General features: G+C 39.6%; 1 protein-coding gene across 1 annotated transcript; it reads right to left on the bottom strand.

The window, feature by feature from the left end:
• Positions 1-1,651: 1,651 nt before the first annotated feature.
• lnpep (leucyl/cystinyl aminopeptidase) lies at positions 1,652-23,959 on the bottom strand. Its single transcript, XM_053654329.1, has 18 exons — positions 23,513-23,959; positions 18,709-19,534; positions 18,424-18,562; positions 17,575-17,706; positions 17,258-17,378; positions 16,940-17,091; positions 16,232-16,345; positions 15,773-15,904; positions 15,550-15,681; positions 15,321-15,472; positions 10,324-10,415; positions 9,961-10,144; positions 9,628-9,784; positions 9,314-9,492; positions 7,591-7,752; positions 7,367-7,507; positions 7,179-7,260; positions 1,652-7,091 (listed from the first exon to the last, which is right to left on the bottom strand). The coding sequence occupies exons 1-18, from the start codon at positions 23,529-23,531 to the stop codon at positions 6,960-6,962; spliced, it is 3,048 nt and encodes a 1,015-aa protein (XP_053510304.1). The 5' UTR covers positions 23,532-23,959; the 3' UTR covers positions 1,652-6,959.
• Between the last annotated feature and the right edge of the window lie 1,519 nt (positions 23,960-25,478).

Genomic DNA, 25,478 nt, shown 5'->3' with positions numbered 1-25,478 from the left:
TTCAACCTCTGCAGCAATGCTGGCAGCACTCATACGTCTATTTCCCAAACACAACCTCTGGATAAGCGCTGAGCACGTGCACTCAACTTCTTTGGTCGACCATGGCGAGGCCTGTTCTGAGTGGAACCTGTCCTGTTAAACCGCTGTATGGTCTTGGCCACCGTGCTGCAGCTCAGTGTCAGGGTCTTGGCAATCTTCTTATAGCCTAGGCCATCTTTATGTAGAGCAACAATTCTTTTTTTGAGATCCTCAGAGAGTTCTTTGCCATGAGGTGCCATGTTGAACTTCCAGTGACCAGTATGAGGGAGTGTGAGAGCAATGACACCAAATTTAACACACCTGCTCCCCATTCACACCTGAGACCTTGTCACACTAACAAGTCACATGACACCGGGGAGGGAAAATGGCTAATTGGGCCCAATTTGGACATTTTCACTTAGGGGTGTACTCACTTTTGTTGCCAGCGGTTTAGACATCAATGGCTGTGTGTTGAGTTATTTTGAGGGGACAGCAAATTTACACTGTTACACAAGCTGCACACTCACTACTTCACAGTGTTGTCACATGAAAAGATATAATCAAATATTTACAAAAATGTGAGGGGTGTACTCACTTTTGTGAGATACTGTATATATACACACAGACACACACACACACACACACACACACACTACCGTTCAAAAGTTTGGGGTCACTTAGAAATGTGCTTGTTTACTCATTCAGTGTGTAGTAAAAGTTGATCGATTGAGCATCTGTGGGAAGTGCTGGACAGACAAGTCCAATCCATGGAGGCCCCACCTCGCAACTTACAGGACTTAAAGGATCTGCTGCTAACGTCTTGGTAGCCCAGCACACCTTCAGAGGTCTTGTGGAGTCCATGCCTTGATGGGTCAGAGCTGTTTTGGTTACACGAGGGGGATGTACACAATATTTTTATGCACCTCTGCTTTCAGACAGCTTTTATTTATTTGAGAATACAGCTTTATAACATGAATCATGAAGTCATTAATATATTGGGGGGGGGGGGGGGGGGGGGGGGACTTATTGTACAGTTTATATGCTGAAAAGTTAATCAACTATACTTGCTTGTAATTTTTACCTCCTTGGATCCACCAGGAACCCCATGAGAGAGGTCTGTTTTATCTTACAGGTACTCATATTCATACTGGTCTGGTTACACTGTCTTTCATCTGCCTGTGTTAGTCAAATCATTAAACCAACCTAACTTTACACAAGCATTTGAGACAGAATGGGGAATGGGGGGGGGTAGGTGGCTACTAGCAAGCTAGCTGCACGCCACCTTCAACCATCATAAATTATTTTTCTCTCTCTGCTAGCTAGCTGATACCCACATAGCTGGCTAGCAAACAGTTTAGTAGCTAACTTTCCATTCCATTCGAGGAATTATCACAATCTTTATTATGCTAGTTTATTCCAAAATTAGTTACATCGTTTAGGTCTCCGTTCCTAACAACGTACACTTATGTTCGGCTGCTGGCAAGTCGTCGCCACAAACATGTTCACTGTGAGCAAGCTAGCGAGTCATGCCAATCCAATAAAATAAGATACAATACACAAAACATCTGTTTTCTTTAAAAAAAAAAAAAAACAAACAGGAAAAACGTATTATGTGGCATTGCCACACCGCATCTGAAAGCAAACTTTATAGATTTTTATTTTATGACATTATCGAGTCAATACAAAAACTTATTGGATTTCCAAACATTAGTTTTCCAGCACAAAATTAAATGTTACAGAAAAATGTTTGTATGTCAGTAAAGAAAGCAGCATATTAAGTGGTAAGAGACACTTTTCAGACAAAAAAAACATAATGAAGACTGCTGGATTTTGCTGCAAAAATAAGAAGCAAATGCGACAGTCCAAGTCTCCAGAAGAACTGTGTCTGGTTCTACAAGATGCTCCATAAAGATTACAGCTTATAAAACTGCACAAACTGTATCGAAAACTACTATTTATATTTAAAAAAATTGTCACATCAAATATTGACTTTGTTTAATTCACTACTGTTTACTGCTCTTTACTGTATTTTATGTAGACACAGTTAATTTCATTATTAACTGCATTTCTTTGCATGTGCCTAAAGTTTCTGCACAGTGCCACACACACACACACACACACACACACACACACACACACACACACACACACACACAGAGAGAGAGACAGAGATAGTACATACTGTACATACTTTAGAATCGTATGGCAAATCCAGATGAAAGATTTTTCACAAAATATATGGGCAGGAAAGTCACAGAGGACAAGACTACATGCAATGAAAGAAATGTTCATGTTCTCTAGGACACCGCAACTAGCAAAACTGACAGTCATACTTTCAGTAAAAAAAAACAACAACAACAAAAAAACCACACCAGTAGGAAAATGTATATTTCAATCTGTAACAGTAAATACAAAGAAACATCAACCAATTATCAAGATATATTAATTCATTCATTTATTCATTCATTCAGCTGTTGTACATGGATTTCTGACAGTACTAAAGAGTTTATAACTGAAACCGGTGCTGGAGTACTAACAGAAAACCGACCTCTGAGCATTTTCACAGGTGAATTACACTAACAGTTCAGTATCACACAAGCAAAACTTGAGCAAAATCCAAGCTGAGGTGTATAATTTCTGTATACACCTCAGTCCCTTGAGTAAAAGCTCAAATGTGACCTTAATAATAATAGACAAAGTGAGATGTGCCCCTAATCTTTACTTGAATAATTCAGTTATTGTTTTTAAATGGAGATATGGATGCAGCAATACTACTGTCTGGTACCCATATGAGGTCAGTGTAACTGTCCACAGACTTTGGACTTCATCTTTGTATTTTCTGAATGAGTAAGTATGAAATGCATTTTGTAGCTGGATCTGGAAAAACTGACTTCAGTCACAGAGCTCTTGAGCTCCAGCCTTCATGTCTGCTCAAACCAAAAACAGTAATAAAATATAAAACAAACAAAAAAAAATTATACATTACTTTAACTACCAGCATTCCATACCAGAAAGTAGCATTGATACAGCTGTATCTAGAAATGTACCAGATTCAAATTCAAAGCCCACAACTCCAAAATCACAATGCTAATACATTCAGTGAAAAGCCTTTTCAAATGTGGCAATAGCACACAAATACATAAAAATAAAAATTAAAAAAAGTCCGCATAGTATCACGACATGCTGCACGGGTATAAATGTACTGATTTATTTAACCTGGCCCATCTCATTAAGAATATCAACCATTCTGCATTATTAATATTATATGGTGATGAACTAAAATTCTTGTCTGAAACCAAAAATTCAGGGTACTCTGAAAAACTGAAAACAAAGTTCTAGATTATTATTATTATTATTATTATTAGCATTAGATAATTGAATATAATTGATTAATACTAAATTACAACTTGGTAATGAAAAAACAGTATTATTTATAAGTTCAAACTTTCATAAGTTCTCTGACTATTCACTGGATTCATTTCATGATTTCAGGTGGTATCAAACCAGTAATGAAAATGCCCCTGGATAACAGGGTAAGACTTTTTCCCTCTACAAAATTCTGTATTTTTCCTTTTTTGGCCAAAAATCTAGTGTCGTTTTGGCCATATTTGGTGTAACCAAACTTTCAATGCATCCCTACTATTACACATTATCATGATGAAACATGAAGTCAAAAAGAGTAAGATCTGGAGATTTTTTTATATTGTATTCATGTGTTTTACATTAACCTTGACATATAGCAAGAACAAAAAGTATCAAACAAGGTGCTCATTAAAGCATTCAACCAAGACAAGAAACATTTACCTTTTGATTTTTAACTCCTGGTACCCTGATCTCTTTCGTCAGGGATGGAAATAAATCCTGTAACGCTTTATCAGGTTTGGAAAAAACAGTGGATAGGATTTCAGACTAATCCTCCATGTCAGAGCATTTTAAGAACCTGTGTGTTTGTGAATGTGCATCAGTGGATAAAATTACTGAAAAGACAGGTCCATAAGTATTTGTACAGCGACACATTTTTTGTAATTTTTCCCTCTGTACACCACCACCACGGATTTGAAATAAAGCATGCACGTGCACTCAACTTCTTTGGTCGACCATGGCGAGGCCTGTTCAGAGTGGAACTTGTCCTGTTAAACCGCTGTATGGTCTTGGCCACCGTGCTGCAGCTCAGTGTCAGGGTCTTGGCAATCTTCTTATAGCCTAGGCCGTCTTTATGTAGAGCAACAATTCTTTTTTTCAGATCCTCAGAGAGTTCTTTGTCATGAGGTGCCATGTTGAACTTCCAGTGACCAGTACGAGTCTCCATTTTCACAAGCTCAAAAGTAATTGGACAAATGAACAGTTATAAATATCAGGATTTCTTTTAATACTTGGATGCAAATACTTGTCTGGAACCCATGGACATCACCAAATGCTGAGGTTCCTCCCCTGAGATGCTTTGCCAGGCCTTTGCTGCAGCCGCCTTCAGTTGCTGCTTATTTTTGGGTCCCTGTCTTCAGTTTTGTCTTCAGTAAGTGAAAGGGATGCCCAATATCTTTTTTTTAAAATATATTTTCTAGCAAAATCTAATCTGTCCTTTCTGTTCTTGAGTGGTTTGCATCTTGAGGTAAATAGTCTGTACTTACATTCATGAAGGCATCTCTTGATTGTAGACTTTGACAATGATACACCTACCTCCTCCAGAGTGTTCTTGTCTTGGCTAGATGTTGTGAAGGGTTTTTATTCAACAAGGAAGAATTATGCAATCATCCACCACTTTACTTCTGTGGTCTTCCAGGCCTTTTGGTGTTGCTAAGCTCACCAGTGCATTCCTTCTCTTTAAGAATGTACCAAAAATTGTTGATTTGGCCACTCCAATGTTCCTGCTATCTCTCCGATACATCTGTTCTGTTTTTTTTTCCCAGCCTGTTGATGGCCTCCTTCACTTACGGACCCCGCTCTGGGCTGCATATAGAGTTCCAATGAACACCTACTAAATGCAAATGAATTTGTCATGAAATAACTAGGAAGCCGGCTACATCTGGCCATGAAACTGGTAATCAGTCAGTTGACCAATGACTTTTGAGCTTGGGAAAATTACGTGACTAAAAATAGCTGTAATTCATAAAGAGCAATATATTTGTTAAACCCCTTGTATTAAAGCTGAAGGTCTATACTTCAATCATATACTGATTGCTTCATTTCAAATCCATTTTGGTGGGTGTACATTGGCAAAAGTATGAAAATTGTGTCACTGTACAAATACTTATGGATCCAACTGTATCTGATACATCTAATAATTTGGTGTTTTATGATCTTCAAATAAACCTGGACTGAGAATTGAAAAAAAAAAAAAAAAAAAAAAAAATTCACAGAACTTCTACAGTAGCTATGATGCTAAACTTATCTTTTATGGTGGTAATCTTATCTTTAAAGAGCTGGTATGCCCAGCGAATCATGAGGTGGCTCACAACTCCATTATCAGAGAGCAGACAAAAGAGCTTTTGTGTGCATCATTTTTAAAGGGGAGGAAACTGGCATGGCCCGTTTGCAAACGCAAACTATGTCTAACAATGCTGCCATCACAGAATGACAACACCAAATTTAGACCTGCATGTTCTTTTTTTTGCAGCTCAAATGAATGATTCAATGACACTTGTCTTGTTCCTGATGCGTGAAAATATTACATTAATATTTTTTTTTTTTACGCTTAATTCCCAATGTGCATAACAAAACCTAAATATACGAACAAATTTCCACACTTAAAATCTAAGCTTTAACTTAAGATCTGTCATGTCAAATAAAACCCTCTGACTTCAGTATGTGCAAGTCTGCATAAAATCTATAAAACACACTAAAATCAATACTTCCAAACTGCGACAAACTTAAAGAATAAGGCTTATGAGGAAAACTGCTAAGGCAAGAGAGTATTTACACAGTACCAGCTACAAGCATTGCAAATTCCATTCATTTTTTAAAAAATGGTTTAGCAAATGCCTTACAAGACTGATTGTCTGTACACATCTAGACAGATAAACCATCTCAAGGTCTTCTAGTTCTCTTGACATGCTTCCCTCGTTGCATGATCTCAAATTCAGAAGTCATTTTCTCATTAAATGACTATTGTTTTGGCAACGCATGTAAAAGGCATGTTGAAAAGACACCTCTGAGAGGATTGGTCTGTAGCCATCATGCGCAATCGTTCACGAACTGGAGTAACCCTGAGCAAGCTGGAATTCCCAATAGTGCAAACAGTCATAAACCACAGCCGCATGTGTGCAGGGACAGGCCAAAAGACAAGCAAAAAGGTCAGCATAGTTTCCCACACAACTTGAAGCAGCAAGAAAGGCATGAAGGCTAGGCAGGCAGGAAATGTGCTACCTTATTTACAGCATGATAATCACAATCTTTCCTTGACCATTGTTTTTCAGAGGTGCTAACAAGAAAATCCTAGAAAGCAAATAATAAAAAAAAAACAAAAAAACCCCAAACAAACAGAATTCACCACAGTATGGGATATTCTGATAAAAGAGACGTAAAATTTTAATCAGATGTGTCCCAAGCGAGGCAAAAACAGGTCCATGTCTTGCCTTTTTTTTTTTTTTTTTTTTTTTGCCCTTTTCTGCCAGGTGGATTTTGTGTGTGTTTGGTCTGACTGCTGAAAAAGCAGAATTGTACATATAAATCTAAATGCTACAGCTAAATGGTAGATTTTAGCACCTCTGGTTTTCAATGGAAAAATTCCTACATAAAAATAGCCGTAATAAGTCAAAAAAAGTATTCTGACACATCTCTGCACACATCTGACTCTGGCCGTGATCTCTGTAACATCAATCACAAGTGCTCGGCCTCATCACCTGAGGGGTATGTTCGTGCGTGTGTGTGTGTGTGTGTGTGTGTGTGTGTGTGTGTGTGTGTGTGTGTGTGTGCACGTGTGTGAGGAAGTTTGCCCTCTGAGCCTATAGCCACTCCCTGAGTGTGTCCAGGTTGTTCTCCACCCAGAACATGTTCAGCTGAATGTTCTCGATGGCCTCCTGAACGCTCCTCATCTGAGATCCTCTCTCCTTTAAAGAGCTGAAAAACCTCTGAACCTGAGCAGAGATGCAAATCATGATGGTTTAGGTTTCACTCAATTTATAGATCTATAAAAGCAATCTGATTTGCATGAAGGAACCAACCTCCTCAAGGTGTGTCTTTGTAGAAAACTGGCTGGTCGTAGACATGATAATGCTTTGCAAAGGGAAACTGCCAATGGGAAATCTTGAGAAGGGAATAAATGTGTTAGAATTATATGATCATATTACAAGGAGTTAACTTAAACATTCATTTGACCCATTTTCACACATACCATACTGCATTCACTTACTTTTGTGTGAGTTTATCCCAGTTCTCCTTCACAAAATCCCAAGTGTACAGGTAACCTGCAAAATGTCTGCTTACTCTGTTAATCACAAGAGGAAGTTCAGGGGTCTGTATCGGACTTCCATCAAGACCTGCTTTTAGGATCCTACGAGGAAGAGGATTTCACTTGTGAACATCATAAGAACTTTCCAAATTGTTCATGGATGGTTGATGTATCATGCGCCTTACCATGCGATTTTTCGCATATCCTGCGTGCTGGCTAAAGCCTGCAGTGTTTTGCGTTTCTCCGAGTCGCAGATGGAATGTACGTAAGATTCATACAATGCATTCCAACCTTCCTCAGTCTGGGCTGCCACAGACAGAACTGCTCTCAGGAGGTCTCCAGGAACCCTGAAATAGGAAGAGATACACATGTATCATATAGCCACACACGAGTTTATGGAGATACTAGAGATCCAGATCCTTTCTGCCTCTGGATGGAGCTCAAATCTTCTCCAATTCCAGACTGCTGGGACTACGGCTGCTCCTAAGGCCATACAGACTTCATATAAGTCAATAATGAACTTTTTCACATTATCTGTTGTTACCCAGATGAGGATGGGTTCCCTTCTGAGTCGGGTTCCTCTCAAGGTTTCTTCCTCTTAAAACATCTTAGGGAGTTTTTCCTTGCCACCGTCGCCACTCAGTGGCTTGCTCAGTTGGGATAAATTCGCACCTTTAATATCTGTATACCGTGTTGATATTTCTGTAAAGCTGCTTTGAGACAATGTCTATCGTAAAAAGCGCTGTACAAATAAAATTGAATTGAATTGAATATACATATCACTGTCTCACTGGCATGTGCCCTTGTATACAAAGTCACAGCAATCTGACAAACATCTTAAAACCTGTCTGGTAAGATTCATTGGAATTTTAGCATTGTTTGATTGCAGTGAGAAAGTGGTTCAGCCCTGAATTGATACAACTGCAGGAAGTGAAACAAATATTCTGCACTTTTTGTTTTGTAGTTGCATAGCGCAGGGCTGCAGTGGTGCAGATGTGTACGGGATATTTGGACCGACGAGAGAGAAAAATATATAATGCATGCAATACACAAACTATTTTAATGTAGTTATTTACATAATTATCTGATCATTTATTTAGAGCCAGCTCTCTGCTCGATTTCTAGACACAGCTGTTGATAAAGTTTAAGGAGCATGTTTTCAGCCCTACACGGCCCTTGGTCAGTTTTGTTTTGGGGCTCTGTCAATTTCGCTCTGATTTGAACTTGGCAAATGGACTAATAGGTGTGATATTACTAACTTCAGAAAGATTTAGCAGTCAGTTCAACAACATTTGATTACAATAGCAAACAACGATCATAGAAAGCTGCATATTTTTACATTCATTCAAACATTCATGTGTTCATGCCTTTGTTTTTGTTTTTTTAATTCATTTACTTTTAGCCAATGAATTTTTGTTGTTTTTTTTTTACATAAAAAACAATCAATTTTTTGTGTTTCCAAGTGACATTCAAGTGAAAAGAAGAACACAGTTACTGACAGGAAACAGAGTGAATCTGGGGCAGGGTTACTTTGAAATTAACATCAAAACACTTTGTTTCTAAGAGTTTGGTATTGAAATATCAGGAGGAAAATACACTAACTTGAACCACAACCTACATAGCAGCCACACACACACTTATCAGGCAGTAAAATTGCTGAAACTAAAACTATAATATAGAGCGATTCAAGAATTATTAAAACAAGAGAATCAACAACAAAACTACATCTAAATTTCATAAAGAAACTAACAACATAAAAGCTAAAACTATTTTAAAAAGCTCATTACAGGAAAATATTATATATCGCTATTTGAAACATGTCCACCAAAAACTGTTGTACTGCCATTTGCACTGTAAACTAATAATACTTATTAATGAAATGGGGGGAAATTCATTGCTCAAACCTACGTCTTATTCGAGGACATCCACTGATCAAAGAGGGGTTTGGCGTTCTCAGTGCAGTTTGGTCTGTTGAGGGTGCAGGCTGTCTCCAGCAGGATCGACCTCAGACTCATTTTAGAAACAGAAGTCTCTTCTCCCCATGACTGGCTGTCCATCAGTTCGCCGAAATTATGGAAAATGTAGCTCTAGAAGAAAAGAAGAGAATAATCTGTCCTTGGTGAATTTCCATCTGCACCTGAAATGGACTTTTCATCCTTTCAAAGCAATTACTCAATAAATCTAAACTAGCTGGTGTGATGTGAATTGGGAGAAAAACCAACCCTCATCCGGGACACTAGATTTAAATCGGATCTTTTCTCAAGCAGCCTGTAGATGGTGCCGAGCTGTGTCAGGGCTTCAGTCAGCGGCGCCGTTTCCGTTTCATTCTTTAAATACGCCAAGAGATTCAACACTTGTCTGAAGGACACCTTTCCCAACCTGAATAAACAAACAACGTGAAATAAATTGTCAAAAACTCTTTGTGGAACTTTCACACCTTAGGATAAGCTTTAAATGTTATGTTTAAAAGCAAACTACCAAAGTATCGTTATGACTACATCTTTGGAATTCCCTGAATCTTTAATAAAATGTAGCTTAAACCAAATTCCATCTACCTTGACAGAGCAAAGACATTATTAATGAGAGATGCTCGGTCCTCCGGTGGAAGAACGTTCACGTTTTCCTTCAAGGCCTCGATCAGTACTCTCCAGCCTTCATCTCCATAGTCCACGACGTAGAAGCCATCATTCCTGTAGTTAAACTTCAGCCACTTCACACCGCCTGTAATGTTAAAGGTGGCTGAAAAAGATTAGGAAAAAAAAGGTTAATATCAACTGCTGTGACAAGAGTTCTGTGATTTACTGCATTATTTTCCTCACGTGCTATTAATTACGTTTTCCATAACGCAACGATCAAACTGGACTAAGGCAGGTTTCTATAGTTACAAGAGTAAAACCAGAAAAAAAATATATATTTACCCGTTTTGTCCTTCAAATAAAACATTTGCTTGCAGGAGATGGAGCTGCTACAACTGTCATTGATGTACGTCAGTGGGATGTGCCACAAGTTGCTGTGAGGAAAACAAATCCACATCTGAGTGAAGATCAGCTGATTTTCATTGGCTCTTATTAGATTAGGACTTGACGTACTTGGTAAAAAAAAAAGAAGATAATTGTTGGCTTTTTTTACCCCCTCAGTGACAAAAGGCCATTCTGTTTTATAGTGCAAACACATACACACACCTCAGTCATGAGAACACAGACTGCTCACTAGAGTGTGACCCAAGGCTAGAAACCGGGAACATCTCCCAGTTCACAGAGCACATAGGCATCGCCGCGTGACACTCAGTACGATTACATGGACAACAATAATCCAATATTAACCAGATTAAGACGATACTCTGATTAACAAACTAGCATGTAAACACTGATTATTAATGACCTTAATCCGATTAAAGTCACACTCAAAGTAAACACAAATTGAATTAAGACGTGTGGAGTATTCCTGTTTTAGTCGCATTATCGAGGTGTATTACAGACATGTACACACCTTAATCACACTATTAACGTCGTGTGGGAGTTTTCACCGCATTTTGCGACAGGACATATACACACACACGGCAGTGCTCAACCGTTTTACGGCAAACAAGGCTGCGTCCCAAACCGCGTACTTACCTGCTATATAGTAGGCGAAATACATACATCTCAGCTACTATATAGACGGTAAGCACGCGGTTTGGGACGCAGCCCACGGCTTCAAGCAGTCGTCTATTTGCACGCACAGCATGACAAATAATTAACTGCACTTGACGTGTTTGTAAAAATTTTAAATAAAAACACCCAAAACTGTATACGGTACCATAACGAAGACCAACTGTATGTCGATATGTGAAATTCTGGAGGGAATGTCAGACGGCGTGGCGCGGTGACGTAATGACGTGTGCTGTTAATCTAATTATGTTCTAGAACATGTAAAACGGGGACATGAAAGGAGTTTTCTAAAAGCGACTCATGTAAACACCTTATAACAATATTGTCTTACTCAGTAAGGTCAATAATTAGATTACTGCTGTCCATGTAAACGTGGACACTGATTACTGTTTACTCCTGACTTTCTGCCACCACTGAAAGGTCTCATGTGTGATGAGCCCAATGATATGACGTTGGCTGCTTCTGCTTTAAGCCCCAACAGTCTCTGTAGAGACTGGATGGGATGCCCAGACCTAATTTTATCTTGCTCAGTGTTGATAGGATTGGCCCTACGTGTGGTGGGGATAGACACGCTCTCATCGTATTCAAATCCCATATAACCCCTAGCAAAGTCACTCTCGACTGGAGAAGCAACTTTCCTTGAAGTTCAACCTGAGCCCCAAGCTCCTCGTGTGAGCAAGAACGACATCTCGATGTTGAATCGCCAACTCCCTGGACCGCGCTACAATTAACCAGTCAGTTCAGGTAGTTTAGCACACAGATGCCCTGGAGTCGCAAAGGAGCCAGCGTAGCATCCATGCACCTCGTGAAGGTGCGAGGGAATAAAGCTAGCGAAAGGAAGAACCGATATCGATACGCGTTGCCTCCAAACGCAAACCTCAGGAACTTCCTGTGACTGGACAATGGAATATGCATCTTTTTTAGATCCATCATCACAAACCCTCAAACTGAGTCTGTGGAACGATACGTTTGAGTGTCAACATCCTGAACCTGTATGTACGAAGAGTATGGTTCGTAATTGGCCGCATACCGTTTTTTCTGTGGACCAGGAAATAACAGCTGTAAAACCTCCCTCCATCAGAGAAAGAGGTACATGTTCTATGGCCCCTTTGTCCAAGAGAGATCTACTTCCTGGGCTAATGTCTGGCTCTGCATTGTGCTGACTACCGTGGTGAGCACACCTCTCAAACGGGGTGCTCCAGCTAAGAACTGGACCCGGAACCCTTTTCTATGGAGGACAGAACCCATGGAGACACATTTGGCAGTAGTTTCCTCGCTGCCAGATGGTCTTTAGTGATGTTAACTTTCCACAATTTGTTGGAGGGAAACCATCAGAATTTCATTGCCCTGTGACAGCTCGCTGACCAGAGTAAACTGAAATCTTGGGATGGCATTGACTAGGGTGCCCTACAGTAATATTGGGAGCTAACTGCCCTAGCAACTTCTCGTCCCCTGATAACTCACTCCATGGACCCTTCTTTTTGCCTTTGTGAAGTGTGTTTAACATCATGCGGTGCTGCGCAGACCGATCGGCAGTTCACTTGAATAAGTGCATGCCGGTTAGAATTTTTGTCCGATTGAGACAGCGCCGACGCCACATCAATGTGATGTATGGCACCAAACGTACTGCGATAGCAATGCCAGAGGAGCCGGTTTCCTCAGCCGGCGCAGCTTCTCCAGAGCGGCTGCACGAGCTCTGATGACGACGCAGCTATTTCACGATTGGCCAGGCTCACAGACGAGAATTTTGACGTGCTTTTCATGTTTATTCCGACATCTTCGGTTCCACTAAGGCTCACAAATCCGTATTTTTATAAACAGTAAAAACCCTCTTCATATAATCTTAATGTTATATTGTGTCATGTTTATTAAAATAAAACAGATAAAAATATATATATATAGACCGCACTTTATTGGTTTTTAAATAATACAGGCTTATGTTGAACTTTCTTCTTGTACATACAGGCACTGTATTAACTTATTTATTCACTGAAAAGTGTTTGATTGCTACATGTAAAATTCAGATGTCTGTTTATCTGAGAAATATTGCATCTAATCCACTTCCTCAAGAAAGCAAACACTGCGTGAGCGCCACTATGGGAAGCAGAAAGCATCCGACTTGACGGCTCCGTTTTGAACTTCTCCATCGACTGCAAGCAGTGACTCCCGCCAATCCGTAACATCCAGCCGCAGCTGAAGTCAAACAAACCCGCAGATTTCAGATACCGGTCACGCTAGAGGGCACTTCCCACAGCGTGAAGCTCATGCAACATTGAGTTCCCTTTGAAAGAGAATTACGGGCTTTCCGGAACGGAACATGTTTTCACCCTTTTCAAAAGTGAAAACTGCATTTAAAGATTTAAATCTGACTGCAGTGCAGGGGCATTGTAGACATTTTGGCAGCTGGTATCTCATTACAAACTAATTGATTATACTTATATCCATGTCTCTACAGTATATAGCTATCCAACACCCTGATCAAAACGTGACATTCACAAGGTTTTAGACAAGGTTTTAGTCTAGAACTGACTGTTTTAACAAATCACAAACAAATTTATTCAATGTGATCTTTGCAGAGAATCTAGGCAAGATTAAAATGTAAATAAAAACACTTCCATGTTGTTCTGATAAAATGTATTTATGGTAAGTAGAGATATCAAAGGATCTTAGACAAAAAAAAATCCTCATATCTTTTTTGTCCGTTAGCCAGAGTTAAACCACAGTGATAAACAAAGGGCTTTTCCAGACCTCCAAGCATTTCAAGCTTTGTCCCCATTCCCAGTGGATGGACATTTCAAGACATGAAGTCTTTCATTACAACATGTTTAACTATTTACCAGTAAGCAAAGTGAAAGTATGTAAGTGAGTAAAGTATGTAGAGTACTCCGTGGGGGCTTGACCTTAGGGGCAGGTAAATCAGCCGTTCAAAATTTTTTCATCCTTCATGAAGTCCTCATTCACAACTCCATATATTTTAAATTTTGTTGAAATAAAAATGACCTCTTTTGACTGACCATTTTTAAAAGTGTTGCTATTAATAAAAGCCAATGTGCCATTGATTTGCTTGTCTTTCTATAAGTTACACGGTCGTACGCAGCCTGCTCACCATACCATTTAGCTCCAGAGATCTTATAGCTCCTAGTGGTCAAAAATGGGAACTGCAACAAGCAGGTATCAATGCCCACTAGGGAATCACCGTGCCCCCTGCTCACGCCATGAACCTAATACATTTTGGCAAACAAATATAAAGAATAAATGCAGACAGTGTGTCTATGATGTACAGAACCATTTCTATTGTAAGATATATTGCACAGATTGGGAGAAGGTAAGGGGGATTTTCAAGTGAATAAGGTCCCTACATCAGGAATGTGAATGCACTACGGTGACCTATTTTGCCTACACAAAGGCTAAGAAAAAGAATAAAAATGTATCTCCAGTTTTCAATGCTGAATTTTTGGGATAGTTTCAGGTCTTGTGGATGGTTTTTGAGATTTCTGTCAACAATGCTAAGCCACTAACCAGAATGACATGAAATAGCATCGTTTAAAAAAAAAAAGATTCTGTTCTTCCCCCTAATGGTGGCCCAGTTAAGAGGACGGAAAACTTAATGATAATGAGTCTTTATTGGTCACAACACGGTGAAATTCTTTTCTATGCTTACCCCAGCATTCCAGGAGGTTGGGGTCAGAGCGCAGGGTCAACCATGACACGGTGCCCCTGGAGCAGAGAAGGTGCTCAAGAGCCCAACAGTGGCAGCTTGGCAGCACCGGGGCTTGAACCCCCGACCTTCCGATCAGTAACCCAGAGCCTTAACTGTCAAGCCAACATCGCCTCCCTAGTAAGCTTAGTATTTTGTATTTGGAGTATTGCTTTGTATGCTAAATTAATGATTTGATAGTTACCATAGAAACAACATCCTTGCTCTGGCTGACCTTACACTGTAGAACCTCCATACCAATAGTTACAGAGTGTGAGTTTGCGTGAAACCTTTGGACAACTTGACATTTACAGAACGCAATGTAAAAAATGTAAATTGCTTACAACAGATTTGTCAAAGTTTGGGGGCTGCGTTGGTATTTTGCATGCGTCAGTTCAAGGGCATGTCCTGTTCAGATTGGTGTCAGATATTGACCACATTAAAAAGATAATGTGACCAAGAACCAAATCCCGATTTGAGCAGAAAATCGGGACTGAATACATAAGGTTGTAGTGTTACTGAAGACTGTGCAAACTAAACCCCAGGCCAAAAAAATATCATAAAATACCTGTGTTCTGTGATTTTGCCAGCATTTAGGAGGAAATGGTCTTGCGTCACTTTCACTTGGTTGCCTGTTCTGCTCACGGTGACCAGCGGAAAACCTTTTTGTACAGTCCAGGTGTTCATCATCTGTGCCACATCGATGGATGGTTTTGTGAACTGGAACAGCAGTGACAATGTGGTGAATGAGGTGTAATTAATATTCAACAATTCCTCATGCACGGAGAAGGTTGTACCTGTGAAAAGCTGTTCCACAGATCTTCCTTCTCGGTGTTGCTGCCGTTGTACTTTGTCAGATACGCAATCACTCCTTTCTTGAACACCTCTTCGCTAAGTGTTGCATTCAGCATGAGTAAAAGAGAGGCACCCTAGGTGAGAACATGACAAAGAAAGGGTCAGTGTTTGTTTCTAGTTGGTGGCCTGAAGGACACAAGAAGAAATGTGTTCAGAATGTGAAACCTTCTCGTAGGACACGGAGTCAAACATCTCTTCCACTTCCTCTGGAGCAGTTACTTTAGCAGACACAGGATGGGACGAATTCATGGCGTCGGTGGCGAGGGCTCCGAAACGTACACTCAGGAACTCGAGGTCCTGAAAAGGAGCAAACCAAGACAAAATGAAGCTGGATTCAGAATGTTAATAGAAAACATCTTTAAAGTAGAATGATGCTTCGAGCAGATCAATAATATTAGCAGATGTTTTTTAAATAGGTGTACGAATCCTGAATCAGATGGGGGGGAAAGCCGTTTTTGGTGGGAAACTTTTCACTCAAACCAGTACTCCTAACATTTTTGATGGAGGAGTGTGTACACATTCATTTAATTAATATTACTTAATAATAACAACATTCTCACATGTAACAACTATTATGCATTTACGACTTTATTGATAAAAAAAAACAAAAAAAAACCCACTTACAATGTCAAGATTGGGGAAGACTTTCTCAATAGACAAGTACTGCATGTATGTTGCAAATCCTTCATTCAGCCAGAGATCATTCCACCAGCGCATGGTGACCAGGTTCCCAAACCACTTAAACAGAAAATAATAATAATAATACTTTTTGCAGGTTTTGGTTTTTTTTGTGAGCATTTTCTCATTTTTATTAAAAAATGGTTTGTTTTTTTTAAACAAGTCAGTGTCTCAACACCTTGTGGAACCCATACCATGAACTGTTCAGAGACCAAAGGGGGTCAGCATGAATATAGTGTTCCGAATAAAGTGGCAGGTGAGTGTACTGGGCTTCTAAAGCGAACTAATTAAACAATTAAACACTGCACTAATCAGCATGAAAAACGTGACATGCTAGGCTTTGAACCATCTTTGTTGGCAGATTATCAAAACAAGCTAACTGTACTAGCCCCATGCACTCACCAGAGGCGCCAGCAAACTCTGCTACTTCCTCCCAAGCTTTATCTTTCTTCTTAATGTCTCTATAGACATTTAATGAGAGGTTGTATATGACAGGATAAGATGGAAACAGTAGTTTTTTTTTTTCTGTGTGTATGTTTTTCTTCCATTTTTGCAAGTTGGGGTATACACGTTATCGCTTGCTAGTGAGGACACTGGGTAATGTTTGTAGGTAATTATTATTTTTTTTTTGTATAATTTTAATATTTTGTGTACCTGATGTGCAAGTTCATGAGCAATAACGGAGGACACTAGTTGTTTATCCATGGGGGAGGAATGATTTCCCACGAGCAGGGTCGTTTCCCGGAATGTGATGAGACCCCAGTTCTCCATCGCTCCAGCCAGGAAGTCTGGAATGCCTACCAAGTCTGTTAATAAAAGAGAGACACGTTGAGGTTAACGAAATTAGCCAAAAATAAATCCGACCAACACAAACAGAGTTACTAGTAAACACCATTAACGCAGATACTCGACCATACACAGAACTGAATTATTTCCATTTGCTCAGTTACTGTAAAGTGAAGCCTGTCTCACCTAATTTGTGCAACGGATACTTGATACCAAAGAAATCATTGTAGAACTGCAGAAGCTTGGCAGCTGATTCCAGCGCATAATGAACTTGGTCCTTTTTATCTGGGACTGCATATACGGAGACCTGTGGAAAATGTGATACAGATGAGAACACACACATTAGACCTAATCAGTTTAGGAATTAGCAAACCAGATGAAAACACACACACAAACAGCAAGATGTCTCAGTATGAGCCATGTGAAGTCTTTCTGGATGCACATTTTTAAAATCACAGGAAAGTAAAAGAAAGTGCTGTGGGGCAAGCATGAAACATACATACCAGAGTGTCAGAGACATTCATACTGACACTGCTGAAGTTGGCCACAATAAATGCAACCAGATAGGTGCTCATGTTGACACTGTTCTCAAACTCATCCTCAAAAAGCCCATCTGGCAACGCAGTAGTTTTGGCCTAGAAATAAGAAGAAAGAAAAAATATAATAAGAGTACATTTGTAAATATCATGTTGCAGAACATTCATTTTGTGCCAATCACGCCATACAGAATTCATCGTGTGTGTTTGTGTTTTGGGGTTTTTTTGGTGAACAAATAATGCAAGAATAGGAATAGCTGACAGTTTTGAGATTCAGACAGACATCACTAATTTAAAATCTTACATTTTTAAGCACCAAAATGACACTTTCAAGGGCTTCATTTATTTCACGTTACTTATTTAAACAATGTAAAAGGCACTTTTTTTAAAAAAATATCTTTTTCAAAGTATGTAAAGATAAACAAAAATTAAGAAACAACTCTCAGACAAATAATGATTGAGCACGTGACTGAATTGAGGCAAAGTTTGCAGACAGAGTGTGTAACTCTATTACGAAGGTAAGCTTTGAATGCTCTACTGTGCACATTTTGGGACTGGGGGCGGGGTTAAACACATATTCTGCTCGAGCCATAACAGCATTTTTTTTAATTTTATTTTTAAATTTGATGGGCCATAAACTAAGACTACTGCTTTTTTATTTTAACCAGCACTGAACGTAGAAAAATCTACACTGACAGAAACTGATATATATATAGCCATAAAATACTACACTAGCATCTGTGCCCCCTCCCCCAAAACCCCCCCCCCAAAAAAAACAAAAAAAAAAACACCTCACATACAAACTGGGGTCATTACCAAAGGCATGTTAGAAAGGCTGATGTACTCCGCTTGTCTCTTTATCTTAATTAGAAATCTGGCCTTAAAAGCAGGTTCATCAAAACAAGGAAAAGCCTTGCGGGCAGCCAGGGGTTCAAACTGAGTAGCAGCCAAAACTCTGATGAAAGAGCAAGTGAAAAACAAACATGATAAATTACAACAACAGTAATTACTACTACTAACAATAATGATAATGATAATGATAATAATAATAATAATAATAATAATAATAATAAGGGAAACAATAATAATAATCTAGTCTACCTTCTTTTTCCACTTGTGTCAGTGTAAGAGCTGTTATAGAAGCCGTCATAGCTGCTGGAGAGGTTTGCGGAATAGTTGATATTCAGTACATACTTTTGTCCCTTTTTAAGATCCTCTGACAACTTGATAGCAATCTGCTGCCAGGGCTGGTACTCCAAGATCTTCACCTCTTTGTCTTGGAAAGTGGCGTTCTGTATCTGTATATCAGAGCTGTGCAAAACAACCTTCTTGGTCTCTTGCAGGACCTCCACAGTGATGGCTACACTCCCTCTGAACGTCATGGTACTCAGGTTGGGATGGAGCGAAATCTTGTAGTCAACAGGACGCACGCTGGTTGGAAGCCTCAGGTGCGTCCACGGAAAAAGCTCGCCATTTTTGGAGATTGGATAGATGACTTCTAAGGCAGAGCTGGCATTATGGCAGCCTTCTTTGGAAAAAGTGCACTTGGGGAGGAAGTAGATGACCATGACCAGTGAAGCAATGAAGACCAGGAGCAAGACTCCCACCACCATGGTCTTCGCAGAAGGCATCAAGCATGAACCGGATGGTTGCTGGCGGCTGTAGGAGGTGGCGCCGCCGCGCTGGTTGGAACTACGGTTCATGAAGGACATGCCCAGGAGTCTAGCTGAAGACTCATAGTCCTCTTCATCTTCTTCCAGCTCGTTCTCGCCAAGGCCGCGTACCAGCAGCCTGGAGCTGCGTGGCTCATACACGACATCATCCGAGTCGATGGGGTAGGAGGGCGAGTCTTTGGCCAGATCCACCACGTCAGGTTCCTCCTCAAACATGCTGTTTTCTATCATGTTCCGGGGAAGAGGAGCTCGGTCTAAGAATAAAAATCAGATATCATACAAAAAGAGTTCAAAATCATACAAAAAGAGTTCATTCTACACTATTTGTCAGAACAATAACATTGTTGTTGGTAAGAATGGGTTATTTCCTGTTGACATGCAGGGCTGTATTACCCAGACTACCACAGGAGTGCTGTGAAACTGAACGTAGCCTGCATTTTGCAGTCAAGTGCAATTCGAGCAGCACATTAACCACATCAATAAAGAGTCAGACGTGAGATATAAATTCTCTGAACAGCCACATGTCATTATATGCTTATATGTATATATATATATGTAGATCTCTTTTACTGCTGGATAACTGCATACTGAAATTTTGAGTAAAATATATCTAGACAAGTGGACCAAATGTAAAGTAGTCAGAGGCCTATGTGAAGATTCACCAACACCCTTGCAACGTGACCACAGTCTTCCTTCTTTCACTTCCTTTTCAGAGAAGCTGAGAAAAACAGGTTGTACTGTACTGCAAAAGATATATTAAAACATACTCTATCCAGACTTCAAATGATGCAGTCTTGCTTTTTTTTTTAAAATTGCAATTAATTGCTACCCGTAGCAATTAAAACCCAAAGGTCTGTTTGTTGTTCTAAACACAGTGCCACTATGATGCTTACAGATGTTACAAAACGTTCCTCTTTCCCCCGCTTATTACAAGTCCTGGCCTATAGAAGCCCTACAAACCACCACTTCCGTAAACATTACAAATATAATTAGCTGCTCTCACGCAGTCACAGGTGTGGCTGCGCTCCTTATTTTATACTTTATAAACATATCAAACTGAAACACAAAAAGACTCCTCTAGTTCTTATTCAGCTTTGCTCGACACAATGGAAAATATTCCCTGTTACTGAAATATGATTTTCACTGATAGCAATGGTGCCTAGAAACACTTTCAAATCTTTTATAATGTGCTGCAGCACTGTGAAGAGTCAATATTTTGTTAGGACTTGTGATAACTGTTCGGTATGTCAACAGGGTGCAGACGTTTTTACCTTGCGAGTAAAAATAACCGCTAACTTGGACTGCTGTGCTGTTTTGGAGATAAACTGTAAAACTACATGCAAGGTTTACATATATAGAAAAAATATATATATTTTCCGGATGAAAACCCCATTGTGTCATGGCCTAAATATTAAAGCAGTTGAATGAGTCCATGCTGTAATATGTTTTCATTATTTTTTGAAGATAAACTATAAAACAAGCGTACGTTTCATCAGAGAGAAACCAAAGCGGATGGCGTGAGTGACGGCTGCTATCAGCAAAAATATTCCAGGATAATAATCCTTTCTGGCTGTCAGGTAACCTCAGTGGTAGAAGATTTTCCTAAGAAGAGTATGTGAATTTAACTACTGCGTTATTTATACGCACAGTCATGTGAAAAAATAAGTACACCCCGTGGAAATTGTTGGCATTTTTGACATTTATGGACAAGCAAACATTTGATGAAAGAGTGCCTATTAATAAAGGTGATTATCAAATGACACATAAAAATGTACATTTTGTAGTAATTTTCACAATTCAAATGAACAAAAACCAGATCAGTCACATGGAAAAATTAAGTACACCCCTACATTTATCACTCCTTCAAATCCATAAAAAATTAGAATCAGGTGTTCAGGATTAGAACCGGTCTTATTTATAATCCATCTCAAATCTAGTGTCTGGTGTTCCCTTGGCTATTGAGGTGTGTGGTGTCGTCATGCCAAGATCTAAAGAGTTCTGTAAGACCTTCAGAAACAAAAAAAAGTTTGTGAATGCTAGGGATGAAACAGTTACCGCTTTCACGATAAAACTCCCCGAAGGCTGGTATTACAATGTCATATTTAATTATCATTAAAACCGTGCGGGATTATCGTGATCTGTAAAACTCACGGTAAATGCTGTCCACACACACCCAGCATGAGTCTGCATGCTGCAGGCGCAGCATGCAACATGGCTGTTTTTTGAGCGTGAAAACATGGCGGAAGGCAGTGGCAGCGCTCTGGAGATTTTCCAACCTTTCGAGAGGACCAAATCCAAAGTGTGGTCATATTTTGGATTTTGTAAAAATGCTGACGGAAACTTAATAGAAGATGGTAACCCTGTCTACAGAGCTTGTCAGAAGAAAGTCGCTGCGAAAGGGAGCACCTCATACCAACCGGGAAGCACGGTGGTGGAAATGTTATGGTTTGGGGTTGCTTCACTGCCTCAGGGACTGGACAGCATTCATTGATTCAACTATGAATTCTGCATCATATCAAAGACTGCTTGAAGACAACGTGAGGCCATCTGTCCAAAAGTTGAACCGGAAGTGCACCTAATGATCCTAAGCACACTAGCAAATCAACCAAGGGATGGCTCAGAACGAAGAAATGGAGGGTTATGGAACAGCCTAGACAAAACCCGGATTTGACTCCTATTGAAATGTTGTGGGGGGATTTAAAATGCACAGTACATGCAAGAAAACCCCCAAATCTTGAAAAATATCACATGGAAAAGTGGTCAAAAATTCCAGCAATCCTGGTGGACAATTTTGCAAAACACCTACAAGAAGTTATTTCTGCTAAAGGGGGTAATACTAGCTTCTGAGGCCAAGGATGTACTTACTTTTCCCACAGAACAACATCATCTATTGATATTTCTGTTGAATAAATAATTGTAAATGCTCATTTTCCTTGTGGTTTTGTTCACGTATGTCAGCCACATCAATAGGCACTGTTTCCAAGATGATCAAATGTTTGCTTGTTCGAATATGTTTATTAAAAAAATAAATAAATAAAAAATAAAAAAAAATCCATGGGGCGTACTTTTTTTTCTTTTTTTCTCCCATGACTGTATCAACACACAAGCTATTATATCAAGCATGACAATAACGTGACCGTTGATCGAAATAATAATTATCCTACTGAAAATTCAGCCTAGTCTGACCAGCGACCAAAACACAGATGGAGCTGGTCAAGCCAGTAGACCATCTTTACCAGCTTGTAAGTTACTTTTAATACATGCCTACAATGTCCTAATTGCTGTTATTCGTTCTAATGATGATTTTGTAGAATGTGTAGACTAAGTAAATAGTGGTCATTCAGAAAGTGATTCCTCTCTACCAGAACCTACAAACACTCTCAGAGATAAAGACTACGCAACTCTTACCTTTCCTTGTCAATGAGGTGGTACTCTAAAGGGTACACCTTTTGTACATGAAGCTGATATATTTGACCTAAAAGTGTAATGCACCTTTAAAACTTGACTATAAAAACTAACTGAGGTCTGGTTGTGTGCATTAAATTATTTTTTAAAGTCATTTTAAAAGGCACACACATATATCCATGTATTCCTGTTGAAAGATACATACTAAAAGTACAAAACAATATATCCTTGAACACTCCAGTGACAATGAAAGGTACAGATTTTTTTGTTTTGTTTATGTGTGTGTGTGTGAGAGAGAGAGTGTGAGTGAGTGTGAGTGTGTGTGTGAGTGTGAGAGAGAGAGATAGTTTAAGCAAAAGCAGAGATATGATCTCTGATGACATTAAGTGACAACGAAGCTTTAAGTATGGCCGCTAAGAGTCTCTCATGTTGTTGACATGACATTACTCATTCACGTTCCCCCCTTTCTTTTTACACATATATTATCGAGCTAGATACAAAACTACTTGTTGAGCAAACTTCTCTCCCACATTTTGGACCATCTGCACGTATTTTTCAATTGTCCACATTGAACAACACGACGCTAGCTAACTTGATTAGCTTAGCTGCACGGCTTGCAAGTGAAAAACAGAAGCGGTACAATAGTGTGTGTGTGTGTGTGTGTGTGTGTGTGTGTGTGTGTGGAGACATCATTTACAGGAAATGTGCATTATGTACAAACTAGCGCATTAACGTATCTGGTGTTTGAGAGTAATATATATTATTACATATTATTGCTCTTATCACAACAGGTAGCTTAGCTGATAAATCAGGGCTTGTTGTCTTACCACTATCAAACGGATCCATATTTAGATCTCAGTTCACGTCCGGGTGATCGCTCGTATAACACGTTAATCCACAGCAAAGTGAAGGTATTATTAAATAAAATTAAAAAAAAAAAACAACACACACTCGGTTAACAATAACCAAGCTGCTGATGAAAACTGGCTTAGCTTGTCTAGCAAGCTAGCTCACTTCCAGCACCATGAGCTGCTGTCCTGTCTCAATTCTCTGGACTCGAAATAATAAGAGAAACTCCGTGTGTGGATCTCGGTGGAAGAACAGCACATGGGGTGAAGCATTACAGTTCCTAATCCCTGTTTTAGAAGTACGACATGTTCCTCCCTGAGTGCTAAATGCATTGGTTTACATCTAGCAGTGCTCCATGCGGCGAGCAGCAGTACTGCACGGTCTAATCATTCTCTGAGCTGTGGATCAGTGTTCAGATCATCTACAAGGCCCAGCTGCTCCAAAAAATTCAATCTGGATCAAAATCATCCGGATTTGAAAATCTCATGTTTTGCTATACAGGATTAAGTAATCTATCTTACTTTTGAGTCGGTTAAAAAAAAAAAGTAACATTGGATTGGATCACCCTGATCCAGATCAAAAGCAAGATTGGATTACCTGATCTAATCTGATTTCAGAATCCTTTATTTATTTTTTTTTTTCTTTTGAACAACCCATTTTCAAGATTAGATCCAATCCGATAGCCGAAATCCGATCAGGTTACTTCTGAACAACTGGGCTGAGGTTGAGCCTGGTCCTGGAGTGCTACCTGCACTTCATTGCAAATACCAGTGTTTTCACAGCTCTAACACACACACACACACACACTTACTTCAAACTTAGGAAGGGCTGCAAAAGAGCTGATTAGGTGTGTTGAATTAGGTGTGTTCGGAGCTCAGAAAACACTAGTATGTACAGTGATGGAGTCCCAAGACCAATACTGTGCACTAATCAACAAAGAAGTGAAAGAGAGCATGACATGAGACGGAATCTAATCATCCTAACAAGGAACTAGTTCCCAAATTCAAATCAATGAAAACATATTACAGTCATACCTAGGGATCCATACTCCAACTGGGTTATGAAGCAAACAGACTCCATAGCCAGAGCAAAATACTGAACACAGTGAGAAAGCACCCAGGGTCACTGCCCACCAATTTGAGCTATCACATGCTGTCAATTTGTTTCACTATTATTCATCTGTGGCTCTCACAATAGTCTATTGTTCTATCATATAATTGTAGGCAGTCCAAAGACATGCATTGTAGGCGGACTGGCATTTCCAAATTGTCCGTAGTGTGTGAATGTGCCCTGCGATGGGTTGGCAGGCCTCGTGCCTCAAGTTCCCTGTGATAGACTCCAGACTCTCCCATGACCCTGTGTAGGATAAGCGGTATGGAAAATGGATGGATGGATTTCAACTATCTCAAATATAAGTGATAATGGTCAGGTTAGCTCCTAAAAACAAATGAGCAAGAACTTCTTTTCAGACTCAACGTTTTCCAGTGATACTCAATGTCATATTAATGACACTGAGACAATGTAGACAGAGAGGAGATTAATGAGACGATGTAGACATAGAGGAGATAACAAATATTGGACTCAAAGTTCCACAACGCACAGCAGCGACTCGGATCGTAAATGATCTGTGATGGTGGTATTAGCATGAAAAGTTGTAGCTTTGGAACCTGATCTGTTTGAGCAGTGCGTACAGATGAGTAGACAGACTAAAGGATTAAAGCATTGCTGCATTGAGATGAAGCAAGAGCTAAATCCCTGGGCATTACTATCAGCAGGTACTAAAAGTACCCACAGAATGATGACCCAGTTATTTAAGTTTCAATTTATTAATAGACGACTGTTCCCGAATGGAGTCCATCACAGGGAACTTGGGGCACTACTAAAAGGCATTTTGGGTAACATAGAAAACTAGTGCAAATAGACCAACTTGTTGGTGAAGGTTAG

The sequence above is a fragment of the Ictalurus furcatus genome, chromosome 22 (genome assembly GCF_023375685.1).
Source record: "Ictalurus furcatus strain D&B chromosome 22, Billie_1.0, whole genome shotgun sequence".
Lineage (NCBI taxonomy): Eukaryota > Metazoa > Chordata > Actinopteri > Siluriformes > Ictaluridae > Ictalurus > Ictalurus furcatus.
Note: the sequence above shows the minus strand (reverse complement) of the source record. Positions and strands in the feature narration are given on the sequence as shown.